The 12,099-nt window shown below is 58.2% G+C and overlaps 2 protein-coding genes across 6 annotated transcripts; one reads left to right on the top strand and one right to left on the bottom strand.

Moving 5' to 3' along the window:
* The first annotated feature begins 805 nt into the window (after positions 1-805).
* RPS21 (ribosomal protein S21) lies at positions 806-2,320 on the top strand. Its single transcript, XM_006104252.3, has 6 exons — positions 806-957; positions 1,295-1,355; positions 1,446-1,509; positions 1,659-1,730; positions 2,119-2,174; positions 2,259-2,320. Exons 2-6 carry the CDS (start codon positions 1,306-1,308, stop codon positions 2,266-2,268), a joined length of 252 nt encoding a protein of 83 aa, XP_006104314.1. The 5' UTR covers positions 806-957; positions 1,295-1,305; the 3' UTR covers positions 2,269-2,320.
* Positions 2,321-2,427: 107 nt separating this feature from the next.
* CABLES2 (Cdk5 and Abl enzyme substrate 2) lies at positions 2,428-9,995 on the bottom strand. 5 transcript variants are annotated; one of them, XM_023745557.1, is made up of 10 exons: positions 9,975-9,995; positions 9,725-9,796; positions 9,519-9,611; positions 8,251-8,328; positions 7,551-7,659; positions 7,005-7,170; positions 6,450-6,715; positions 5,991-6,097; positions 4,811-5,015; positions 2,428-4,561 (listed from the first exon to the last, which is right to left on the bottom strand). In XM_023745557.1, exons 3-10 carry the CDS (start codon positions 9,545-9,547, stop codon positions 4,421-4,423), a joined length of 1,101 nt encoding a protein of 366 aa, XP_023601325.1. In that variant the 5' UTR covers positions 9,548-9,611; positions 9,725-9,796; positions 9,975-9,995; the 3' UTR covers positions 2,428-4,420. The 5 variants fall into 5 exon arrangements, with proteins under 5 accessions (XP_023601325.1, XP_006104315.3, XP_023601327.1 ...); XM_006104253.3 differs by having other exon boundaries at positions 6,450-6,553; positions 9,975-9,994; XM_023745559.1 differs by lacking the exons at positions 9,725-9,796; positions 9,975-9,995 and having other exon boundaries at positions 7,551-7,781; positions 9,519-9,579.
* Positions 9,996-12,099: the final 2,104 nt, after the last annotated feature.

A 12,099-nucleotide genomic window follows, 5' to 3' on the forward strand; every position in this document is an offset into this window, starting at 1 on the left:
CGTCTCTTTGGCCCGCTTCATCACGATTATTAGGCATAACCCCCAGAATAAATATATTCGGAGGAAGACCACAAATAGGCAATAGAACAGGGACTGACTTACCGAAGAAGAGAAAACAAGGAGTCAGCATAGAGTTATTAACTAGGTATAACCCGTTTATGAATTTGTTTGCATGTTTAAATTTCGGGGGGGGGGGGAGGGGGTAGGATGTACATGGTCTCAAGCCCGTCCTGAAGGGGTCTTCTGTTTCACCCGAAGCCCGTTTTTATCCAGGCTGCCCTGCACACTGATCACAGGGGCTCTAGCTGTGCAGTCTGGGGTTTTCCCATTTTCTTTATTGATGGGTCTTGGCACCAGGACTCTGGAGGGCCGGAGCGGGCCGGCGGGCCTGGGAGCGGTCGGAGGGTGCAGCGAAGGGCTGTGGGCTTGACCTGGTTCTGACACCAGGCGTGGCCCAGCGCCTGCCGCTCGGGCCTCGTACTCCGAGGAGTTGGCCTCTAGGTCCCAGGACGGCGCCCCCGCCCCGCCCCGCGTCTGTCTCATCACCCGAGTGTTCTCACTCGGCTGCTTCCGCAGGGTCCGTTCCCAGGACCGGGTCTGCGTTCCGGCAGCCGATGAACACCCCGGGCCGCCCGTTAGCACCGCGCGCCGCCTTCACCGACGCGGGGGTCTCCGGCCCGCCAGGGGTGGCGACACCTCGGTCCGCCGGCACCGCAGAGCCCGCGGCCCCGGCCACCCATTCGCCGCCCGAGCTGCCAGCCTCCGCCCCCGCCTGCTCCCGCCGGAACCGGAAGTGCGCCAGTGAGGGGGGGGGGAGCGGCCAGGCTCTGCGCAGACTCGCGGGCGCGCTGGGACCCGGAAGCACTCGCCGAGGCCCCGCCCCACCCCGCCCGTCGTAGTGCTGCCGGGGGACGTAGCGCGCTCTTTCTGCCGACGCGCTCGTGGTGGTGGCAGCAGGTAGGCCGCGTGGCCCAGTGCCGGCTCCGCGGGATTCCGAGCGGGGTCGGCGTGAGGCCATGGCGCGGGGTTGGGGTCCGGGTGCGCGGGGGTCGGCGTGAGGCCATGGCGCGGGGTTGGGGTCCGGGTGCGCGGGGGTCGGCGTGAGGCCATGGCGCGGGGTTGGGGTCCGGGTGCGCGGGGTCGGCGTGAGGCCATGGCGCGGAGTTGGGGTCCGGGTGCGCGGGGTTTGAGGTGAGGCCACGGCGCGGGGACCGGGGGTCGGGGTGAGGCCAAGGCGCGGGGCCCGGGTCCGGGCGCGCGGACCCAGCTTGTTCTCACACGCGGGGTTTCGTAGGTGCACTCGACATGCAGAACGACGCCGGCGAGTTCGTGGACCTGTACGTACCGCGGAAATGGTGAGCGCCGCAGCATTTAATTTTACTTTAAAACGCAAATACAAACACTCGTGACTTCCCACCCCTCCGCTCACTACGCTCTCCCCGCAGCTCCGCCAGCAACCGCATCATCGGCGCGAAGGACCACGCGTCCATCCAGATGAACGTGGCCGAGGTGAGCCTGGGGCGCTAGGGCTTGGACGAGGTCCATCCCAGACTAGAGCGAGGTCTGGGCTGGCCCCGGGGTTGATGATCCCCAGACCCCAGATTTAGAGCTAAAGGAGCTCTAGTGCCCGTCTGATGATCCTCATTCTCCATCAACAGGTTGACAAGGTGACAGGCAGGTTCAACGGCCAGTTTAAAACCTATGCTATCTGCGGGGCTATCCGTAGGATGGTGAGTCTCCTGGAGGTGGCTCATCTGTGGGCTTCTGGGGGTGGGGTGGGGGCGTGGGGCGGTAATGGAGAATGGTGTCTTAGACGATCTCTCAGGCCTGACTGAGTCCATTTGTTGCAGAATAGGTTTGAGCCTATGGGGCTGGGTTGCACTGGTTGTCTGCCTATTCCTGGGGGTGGTGGGGTGAAGGGTAGAAAGGATGCTCAAAGGCTGTAAGCAGGACCACCCTTTTACCTTGGAACCTCCCACTTATCACACTCCATCTCCAAAGGCCTTTCCCTGTCCAGTGAGGTCTGAGTAGTGAGACTGGGAGAGAGCCTGCCACTAGGGCTGGGTGGTCCCTGGTGGACCTCCTGCCAGCTCATAGTTCCAACGTGCTTTTTCTCAGGGTGAGTCAGATGACTCCATTCTCCGACTGGCCAAGGCCGATGGCATCGTCTCAAAGTAAGCCGTCTCAAAGTCGAGTTTGGGGACGGGCTGCGACTTTTCCGGAGACGAGGCTTTAATGTTGTTTTTCCTTTTGTTTAGGAACTTCTGACTGAAGGCATCACAGATGTGAAATTTGTCATAAATAAATAGTGGAAACACCCCCCCATGTTGGTTCATTCTGTGCTGGGCTCTGGAGGGTTAGAGCTGACATTCTGCTGTGAATGGGTGAGGAGGGGGTCAGCTCACTGAAAGGAGGTGACTTATAAAATATGCTGCAAAACCACATTTTACTTTAAAGCACAAATACAAACACTTGTGACACAACTTGGCATTGAGGTAAGATAGTTGCTTAACGCACATTTAAAATCCACAACTGCTACTGGGTTCTGAGCGAGTGGCACTGGGCTGTGGACCAACTCAGAGGTCAGTTGGGCCTTGTTCTAGAGGACAGGGATTCAGGCTGAGGTTTGGCTTAAATACTGGCTTTTCTGCAGGGATTCTTGAGTACCACACAGTGGCAGCTCCAGCATTACTAAAGGACACAGCTGGGAAGGTTACAGATGAGATGGGCAAATGACTAAATCTTACTACATAAATGCAAACTTAAATTACCATATTTCTCAGCTGGTCTAACTTTAGTCCGTTTAGAAATTCCTGAAGAGACAGGTCCTTCAAGGCTAAGCTGTAAACCGGGACGTTTTGAGAGTCCCTTACAGTGCTTGTAACACAAGTGTTCTTGAGATATATGGTGGCAGGACAGGTTGCTTTCCAGAAGTTGCTGGGGCCTAGCACCTTACACCCTCCGATCTAACTTGGTTGCATGTTGGGTTTAGGAAGCCATCTTGGAGAGGGAGGCACACTGCAGTAAGTTTGGACCATGGACACAGGCGTGGTCCTCCACCCCGCAGTCTTCCTTTGAGTGGCAGAAGGAACAGACCCGCAGGCAGCAAGTGGATGGGTGGTTGGCCTGCACCTCTGCTGGGGTCTGGGCTGAGTTGCTGGTGGTTGGGTGCTGTGATGAGCAGAACTGGCTGTTCTGCAAAAGCACCAGCCCACGTGGAGAGAGTACAAGATGGGGGCTGACCCAGGGCCCCTCCAGTCACAGGTCTGGAGCACAATAGGAGCAGCTTGATCATGGCCATCTTTCAGGCCAGCTAACTCACCAGTCCTTAACGTGTTTTTGGTGGGGCAGCGAGCTGGAGAACTGGACAACAGAGTTCGTGCAAAGGACAACAAACCTGGAAAAGCAGAGCATGGGCCTTTGTAGGAGTGAGGATCACTGGCAGCTGGGGTCTGAGGGTGACCGCACCGGCCAGTTGTCCTGGACAGCCTTGGGAGAAAGGCATTGAGCCGACGACCTCTTGGGGAGGCTGTGCTGTGGGCTGTGAAGTAGTCAGTCTCCTCCCAGCTTGAGCAAGTGTGGTTTCAACTCACAGCTTTACACATTTAACTAGTTTGTGTTCCCCTATGAGAAACACCTACAGAACAGAATCCCAAATGACAATAGGCTGTTCTGTCATAATATTGCTTAATAAGATCAAAAGCCACACTCCAGCAATGCAATCATCTGAAGATCCCAGTGTCGCAGGCCAGTGGGTTTTCTGGATGAGGTGAAGGGGCAGCTTGTGTTTGCAGAGGCCTCTGGCCTGCGTAACACTCAGGTACGAGGACTTCACAGTGACATGATGCTTGGAAGAACAGGTCCAAGAATAAAACTCATCAAAACCAGGAGTCTGCTCTTTGCTTGTGGATGTGGGGAGGGGACTGGACAGTGGGCTGGGCAGGGTGTGTTCCAGTGCTTTCCACATCCAGAAATTGGAAAGTCAAGATTAATACTTTACTTCATTAGCTTCAGGGACTTGAGTGTGCTCAGCAGCATCTGGAAACAGTCACCACTGTGATGCCATTCAGTGGCTACGATGGTATGTGGAAGGCAAGGCAATGCAAAGGAGAAAGATGCCATGACGTCAGGATCCAAGGCATAAATTACAGGTCCTGGTGCCAGGCCAGTCTCAGGCACGTGAAAAAAGGAAAATGACAAATCCCACATTCTGTCCACATGAGAAGGCAGGAATATTCCTCAAAATACCATGGTGATGTGGTGCTTTGGAATGAAAGCATGGCCCCCAAGGAAGAAAGTGTGAAGGCAGGGTCCGTGTGTCCCAGCCGGGAGGGTGAGGCCACGGGGGCCGAGGGTGCACTTCACTGCCTGGGAACAGCTCCTGGGGCCACAGACCGTGCCGACGGGCGTGGGCAGCAGACTAGAACTGCTGCGTGAGGCGTCTGTAGTGAGGTAACACCTGGTTCTCGGGAAGATAGAGAGCAAGTTCCAAGGCCACAAGCACTGTGAACTCAAACCCAATCAGATCCCGTCTGTTGAATCGGAACCTTTCTTCTAACTTCTGCATTGAGGAAGAGAGAAGGGTTAAGCCGAGGTCCCTTGCTCTGGTTCCTAAGCCAGCAGGTTTGGGAGTGGTGGCTGGCCCCGCTCCAGGTTAGTGGGCAATGACCTCCCTCTCCAGGGGTAGTGCCCAGCCTTCTAAGTGCTGGCTGGGGTGAGGCCTGGGTGGGGCAGCACTGGCTTGGGATGGAGTGGGGGCTGGGGAGGGGCTGGGGGGCCAGGGGGCCAGGGAAGGGTTGAGTGCACTCACGTCTATGAGCTGCTTTACTTCGTTCTTGCGGAGGTCACTGCTGATCTTGGCAGCAAGCAGCACACAGGCGCCTGCGCACAGCTTGCGGTTTTGCTTGTTGAGCTTGCCTTGCAGGACAAGCTTCTCGAAGTACACGTAGGCCATGGACACAGTCACAGGCTCCAGGCTGCACTCCTCAGATAGGTTCCGCATCTCACGTTTTAAACTGCAGGTTTATAGGGAAATCAGGTGCTCTTGGGGGGGAGGAACACCACCCCCTCCATGACACAGGGCCATTAGAACAGCTCTGTTCCTTCCAGGCGGGTGCAGCCCAGCACCAGGGCCCACAGCTTGGTGGGTAAGCAGTGTGCTGGTCTTGGGCCCCACTTGCCCCTTGGCTGAGTCCTACGCCGCCCCCCCCTCCCCCCTCCCCGCACTGTACCAGGTGTCCCACACTGTCCTCTAGGGGCTGCCACAGAGGACAAAGTCCCTGCTCTCCTGTGGTAGCAAGAGGACCCTAGGAGCCCTGGAGCTGCTGGGGTGGGATGTTCGTAGTAGGATTTGGCAGCGCAGGACCCCAGAAGGGGCAGTGACCAGGAGCCCTGCCTCGGCCAGCAGCTCCAGCACTTGCTCACTGTGAGGCTATAGGCAAGCTGCCTTGGCCTGCAAGTTCCTCTACTGAATAGAGACAATGGCGGTGCCTGCCTCATGGGGTGTCGTGGGCACCAGTGAGGAGGGCTCAGTGGGTGGGGGCAGCTGCAAGAGGCAAACAGACAGCCTGACTGGCAGAGGCGTGCATGTGTATGCATGTGCATGTGTGCGTGTGTGTGTTACTGGCCTGGTCAGAGGGTGGGAGGGGGCATCTGGATCTTCAGGCTCAGGAATCAACGGGAAATGGGAAGATAGGCCTACAGGACCTCATAGGATGACACACATTAGAAGTGGGTTTTGGGCCACGTGGTTGGTGTGGCTCAGTGGTTGATTGTTCACCCAGGAACCAAGAGGTCACTGGTTTGATTTCCAGTCAGGGCACATGCCAGAGTTGCGGGCTTGATTTCCAGTGTGAGGTGTGCAGGAGGCAGCCAATCGATGTTTCTCTCTCATTGATGTTTCTCTCTCTCTCCCTTCCTCTCTAAAAAATTCAATAAAAACATTAAAAAAAAATGAAGTAGGTTTTGGGGATGTCCTTGGCCCTCCCTACCTCCTAATTTTGCTCAGTGTTAGTCTGACGTGTGGAAACTTCTCTCGGAATGTCTCATTCATGTCCTTCTTGAGGTCGGAGGGCTTCACGTATTCAATCACCGTGGTCTGAAACACAGAGGGCAGCAGGGTGGGGCCGGGCCACTGAGGCAATTTCACGCGGTCAGGCCTGCAAACGTGAATGCACTGAGCCTTGACACGCCTCTGGACAGAGGGCAGTGGAGCTGAATGCACAGCAGGGATCCAGGTTGTGGAGCACGTGGGCTGAACCCCAGGGTGGTGGGGCCAGCACTGCTCTCTGGCCTGCTGCACACCCCCTCCCCGCGGTGCTGCTGGTGTCCTGGGGGTGAGGGCACGTCAGCCTTGCCCTGGTGGTGCTGGGCTCCCCAGTGCTGGGGCCGCTAGCTCACAGCCCACCCCCCAGCGCCTGAGGGGCAGTGCTGCTTGGTGCTCGCCGTACCATGTAAGATGCAAAGATGAGGACTCGCTTGTGCTTGCCACAGGGCCACTGCGGGTCATCCAGCAGGTTGGGGTTATACTCCAGGGGATCCCCTGCATCACTCCCTGCAGGCAGAAGGCAGCCCTGACCCACCACGAGCCCCGAGCTCTGGTGTCCAGTTCCCATCAACCCAAGTCTCAGCAGAACCTGTGTAGCGCCCAGGAGCAGCTGGGGCTGCAGCTGTTCTCCAGGAACGGGAAGCAATGCTCCTGGGGTCTGGGAGGGGTCTAGGCATGGGTGGGAGGGAAGGACGTCCTGATGAGGATGGACCACCCGCCCTCTGCCCCAGAGCCATCTGGGGACACAACTTCTCTTCACTGCCTGGCTGGGTCTGCTCCACCGCGAGTCCCGCCTTCCATTCTGAAAGGCAGTACCCCAACCCCACGCCCCAAGCCCGCCTCTGTCTAGACTGAGGGCTGTGGGCTCAAATGTGACTCACTGCTCTGCTGCCCCTGGGGGTCACTGGCCTGGCTGGCGTAGCCGCCTGTCCTGCCCCCGTGCGCCTGGTTAGGGTACCTAGCTCCGTGCTGATCGGCGCTGACTTGGCAGCAGCAGGTTTGTATCTTGATGCTGGCATAGCCCGGGGGAGGCTGGTCCGGGGCTGGGGTGGCGGGCCGTGGCTGTCTGTCTTTTGTGCGACCAGGGCGTTGGTAGGGTACAGGAACTTGGCGTAAGATACGACCTGGAAAGACAAGCACGGCCAGGTCAGTCCGGCTCCTCTTTGCTGCTGCAGGAAGCCCCCCCACCCCCCGCCACCCCCACTCCCTTCTGTGGCCCAGCACAGGCCTGATGTTAGTGTTCTCAGTAACAAGAACATTCCAGAACGTCACCCTCACCAGCTCTTATCTGGATCTGTAGCTCAGGAACCTTCTCCCTGCCTCTGATGCCCTTGACCTCCAACCACCAGTGCTGAGGGCGAGGCCCATTCTTACAGGGCTGTGGCTTGCTCCCACTGCCCATTGCATTTTAGAAGATCAAAGGGAAGCACAACTTCATGTGCTCATTTCCTCCATAACATGAGATCTGCGCCCGCCGGCCTGTGTGCACAGCACCAGTTCTTGCCTTTCCATCTGCTCCCAGCTCCACACCTTCCAGCTCAAAGACCATCTCGGAAGAAACAGACACGCCACCGGACGGATGTCTCTGCTTCTGGCTGTCCACCCTCAGGTCACTGCAACACAGGGCACCGGAGAGAGGCTGGGTCCCTCTGCCCGAGCGGGTGGGGCAGCAGAACCTCACCTCGCAGACGTGCGGGCAGGAGTTCTCATTGGAAGAACAGCGGCACTAGATTCACTGGGTACACAGTGAAGGATGCTTGTCCTAAGAACTGTCTAGTCTCTCCTTCCCTAGAACCAGCCACTTCCTGTTAAAACACCGGTTGGCAACAATATGGCCCCACAGCGCCGTGCCGTGCCGCAGCTTAGGCCACGCCCGGTCTTTAGGGGTGTGTCCCCCACCCTGCAGTCACACTGGGCAGGAGGCTTCTCCACCCTGACGGCCATCTCCTTCTTCCTGGGTTACACGCAGGACACAGTTGCCTGGACTGGTCACAAGGATGCATGCAGTGCCCCCACGAGGAGACATGTCTCGGCACTGACATTGAGGCAGCTCACACTGAAGTAAGGTGCGCACACACCCCTCCCGGAGAACCAGGAGAGGGGCAGAGCTTCTGAGAAGATTCAGTGGAAGCTGATCTGCTGACCACCTTGTGAGGCTGCCAAGAGCCTGGTCCAGCCCAGCCTGTGCCTCCGGGGCCACTCACCTGACCCGCAGGCCTTCTCCATAGGGCAGGACCGAGAAGGCCGCACACAGGGACCGCTTGGCGCAGATCAGCACGATCCTGTGGGAAGAGCTGGGTCAGAACAGGTGGCAGGTGTTTCCTGGGGAGGGGAGAATGCCTTCCTGCCTAGACTCCGGTGACAGGAACCACCCCAGTTGTCCAGGGGACTCTCAGGCCAAGAGGCCCAGCGGCCAGGGTCAATGGGTCTGTCCATGCCAGCTCTCACTGGTCCCCCACACGTAGCATGCTGCACAGGAAGGGTCTCACCTGGCCCCTGGCAGGGTGGAGGCCAGAGGTCAGGACCCTAGTTTGAAAGGTCAGACTTTGGATGAAACACGGGAAGAAGTGTGTGCCCAGAGGGCCGTTTGGTTCAGGGAGCCCCTCCTCAGCCACCCTGGAAAGGTGGGGGACTAATAGTGTCAAAAAGCATCCGTTCAATGTCCCGAGCCAAAGCGACCCTTGAGGTGCCCCTGCATGGAGCACAGAGCAGGAAGGACAGCCTTTCCCCCTCTGGGATGGCTCTACCCGGCCAAGCCCCAGTCTAGCAGGAGGACAACAGTGAGGCTCCCCCCTTTTCTGGCTGGATGACTGGGCACTCAGTACCCACTGAGGCCCACCTGGCTCTCAGGCCTGCTTAGTGCCTGCTCCTCAGGACTAGGCCCAGCCCCTCATGCTGAGGGACCCAGGACTGTCCAACCTATGGCCACTAATGGGAAGGGTGGATGCCTGTAGCGTGACCTCCTATGGGAGGGGGAACGGTGTGGGGACCCTTTGGGTCAGGGTGATGAGCTCAGATGCCTCAGGGCTGGCAGGGTGGTGCATGAGGGACAGGCGACAGGAGTGGCCCTCACCTAGCATCTGCAGGCACCAGGCCTCCGAAGGTGCACCTGCTGCCACGGTAGTGATTTGGGGCAGCCATGTTTAGGTTTTAGTCCACCGCCCCACGCCCCCAATGCTTCCTGGATGACACCAAGCCCTCTGTCCTGGATGCGTCCCATCATGTCACCTGCTCCAATGTCCCTTCATTCAGCACCTCCACTAAGCCTGGTGTCCCCAGGGTTCTGGGGAGGGAGAGGCAGTGGGCTAGCCATGGACTTGGAGCTCAGCTAATTTGGAGGGAGGCCAGTACACTTGGGAAGGGACATGTATGGCTGGGATGCCGAGCACCTCTCTCCCTGTGGCTCCAGGGCAGGAGCCGGCCCCCAAGGTTTGATGGAGGACACGGTAGGCAGCCCCACAATGGCCGGTACCTGCTGTTCTTGGTGTCATACTGTCGCATGTTCTTGATGAAGTGAGTCTTCTTCAGGCCCTTGTGTCTGGGGGATCCGGGTATGTGCTTGGTTCTGCAGGTGAGAAACAAGTCACTCATCCCTCCAGGACCCTCTCTGGCCCCCAGGCAAGTGGTGGCAGAGTATGCAGGGCCTTAGGGCTCTCAGGCAGCAGGCGGGATCTTTACCTTTGAACCGAGGGACATCCCACGGTGTCTTCCAGGAACTCGAGGGAGCAGCGCTGGGAGGCAACTCGCCTTCTGTAAAGAAGATGCACAGGGCTCAGAATACAGACCAGGACCATGCAGGATGGATCCAGCCAGGATGGTGGGCGGGGCGGGGCGGGGGCGGGGGCACTGAGGGAGGAGTGCAGCGGGACTTTCTCAGGCTCATTTCCTCCGGTAGTTTGCCAGGTGGTGCCCAATGGCTCCCGCACACCTGGGACCTCATGTGTAGAGCCCGGCCAGCAGTCCCTGTGAGGTGCTGGGCAGATGCCCTGCAGCACGAGCAGCACCCACACTCCCCAGCCGCCTGGCCTCTGGCCCAGCTCGCTCTCCCGTTGACCCTGGTTACTACAGGGATGGCGCCATCCATGTCTGAAAATCTGTTCCCAGTTGGTGTCACAGACCTTTGTCGGTGACTTTCTTCTACCTTCCTTGAAACACAAGGGAGGGAATAATAATACCAGGTGGGTGGTATTATTACCCTCAGTTTACAGGTGGGGAGCCTGAGGGACAGAGCTGGGAAGGTGGAGCTTTCCCGCTCCCGCACATGGATCTTGCCCTGCCGCCCGCCCATGGGGAGCTGGACTCCAGGCGACTCCTGCATCGGCTCTCAGGGCTCCTTCTCTAAATGCAGCGCGCTCACAGCCAGGAGAGAAACCACTGCTCATTAGCGTTTGCAGTGCCCATGACTTCCTGCACTTCGTAAATGAAGAAAGCCCAGCGGAGGAAGGGCTCCTGTCTGAGGTCTGAAGACCACCAAGGCTGAGTGAGGGGTTCTGGGAAGGGGCTACAGACCATCTGAGAACACTGACCCCCTCACCCCCACTGAAGTGACTACCCTTCTATATCGGGCACCTCACAGGTGCCAGTGCCAATGATTCGGAACCTCCCCTGGGGCCCCTGGAGGGAGCAAGGCCCTGCCCTCACCCTGCTGACTTGTGATCTCTTAGAGGGCAGAGGAAACCCTGGGATACTGCAAGCTGTCCAGTGGGGGGCTGCCCCACTCCCGTGGGAAAGGCGGGCAGGAGAGGAGAGGAGCACCATGCTGTGACGGGGCGGGGAGCCTGCTCTGGCCTGGCTTGCACGTGCATACGTATTACGTGCTGAAATGAAAACAAACACTGTGCTAGAAGTCCTGGGACTAAAAACTAGGGTCCTGATGGCTCACTCACTGACTGAGCAGGAAAAGCTGCTCCAGACTGAGCCCCGAGTGCCCGGACTGAGCCTCACTGAGGACTGGACTGAGCCGAGCGCTCTGCAGCCTGGCTGTAACCAGGGTCTCTGCTCGCCTGTCCGCCACCACGGCCATCCTCGCTGAGCTCTGGACGTTGAGCCCTGGACACTCATCTGACCTCACAACAGCCTCTCAGGCACGTAGTGCTTAACGCAAATCCATTTCATAGGGGAGCAAACTGAGGCCCAGAGAAGCCATGCCACCTGCTCAAGGTCACAGAGCCACTGAATGGAGGAGCTAGGATTCCACCAGGTCTGCTCCTACAGCAGTGATGGCGAACCTATGACACGCGTGTCAGAGGTGACACGCGAACTCATTGTTTTGGTTGATTTTTCTTTGTTAAATGGCATTTAAATATATAAAATAAATATCAAAAATATAAGTCTTTGTTTTACTGTGGTTGCAAATATCAAAAAATTTCTCTATGTGACACGGCACCAGAGTTAAGTTAGGGTTTTTCAAAATGCTGACACGCTGAGCTCAAAAGGTTCGCCATCACTGAGCTAGAGCCTGGCTCAAACCACCACAGTCACAACACAGATTCTGGGAAGAGAACCTCGGAATTCTCTCCATTCCTAGAAAACAACAATCATCTAAAGCCAGCAGCTGGAAGCCACTGTGCTAGGCTGGCCACCCTCCCATACTCAGCAGCAACTCTGCTGAGGCCTGGGGAGCACAGAGAGAAGTGGACAACCCTGACCCTGGGGGCCTGCCATCGGTCAGGGGGGGAGGTGACCCCCAGGCACAAGGGCAGGGCCCTGAGCTTGGCAGCAGAGCCCGAGGCGGGACAACTTCTACAGGGACAGGTGCAGCCCTGGGAGCAGGAAGGACATCTGAACGGGACTTGAAGACCAAGTAGGAGGGAGAGGCAAGGGGTGGAGGGACCCGGGACTGTGTGGGTGCAGCAGGAAGGCCCAGGGACACCGATTCAAACTACCTCCCAGACTGCCCCCCCCCCCACCCCCCGCCCGTCCTCCCAAGCGTGGGCCCTCCATACACTCTCTTCAGGAACGCAGTGCCCCTCCCGCCAGCTTGGGGCCGGGGCAGGCTGCTGTCTGTTCACAGGGTCTGGCCCACAGCACGGGTGCCCCAACTGTTCGCTGAA

This window comes from Myotis lucifugus, unplaced genomic scaffold (genome assembly GCF_000147115.1).
Source record: "Myotis lucifugus unplaced genomic scaffold, Myoluc2.0 scaffold_556, whole genome shotgun sequence".
Taxonomy (NCBI): Eukaryota; Metazoa; Chordata; class Mammalia; order Chiroptera; family Vespertilionidae; genus Myotis; species Myotis lucifugus.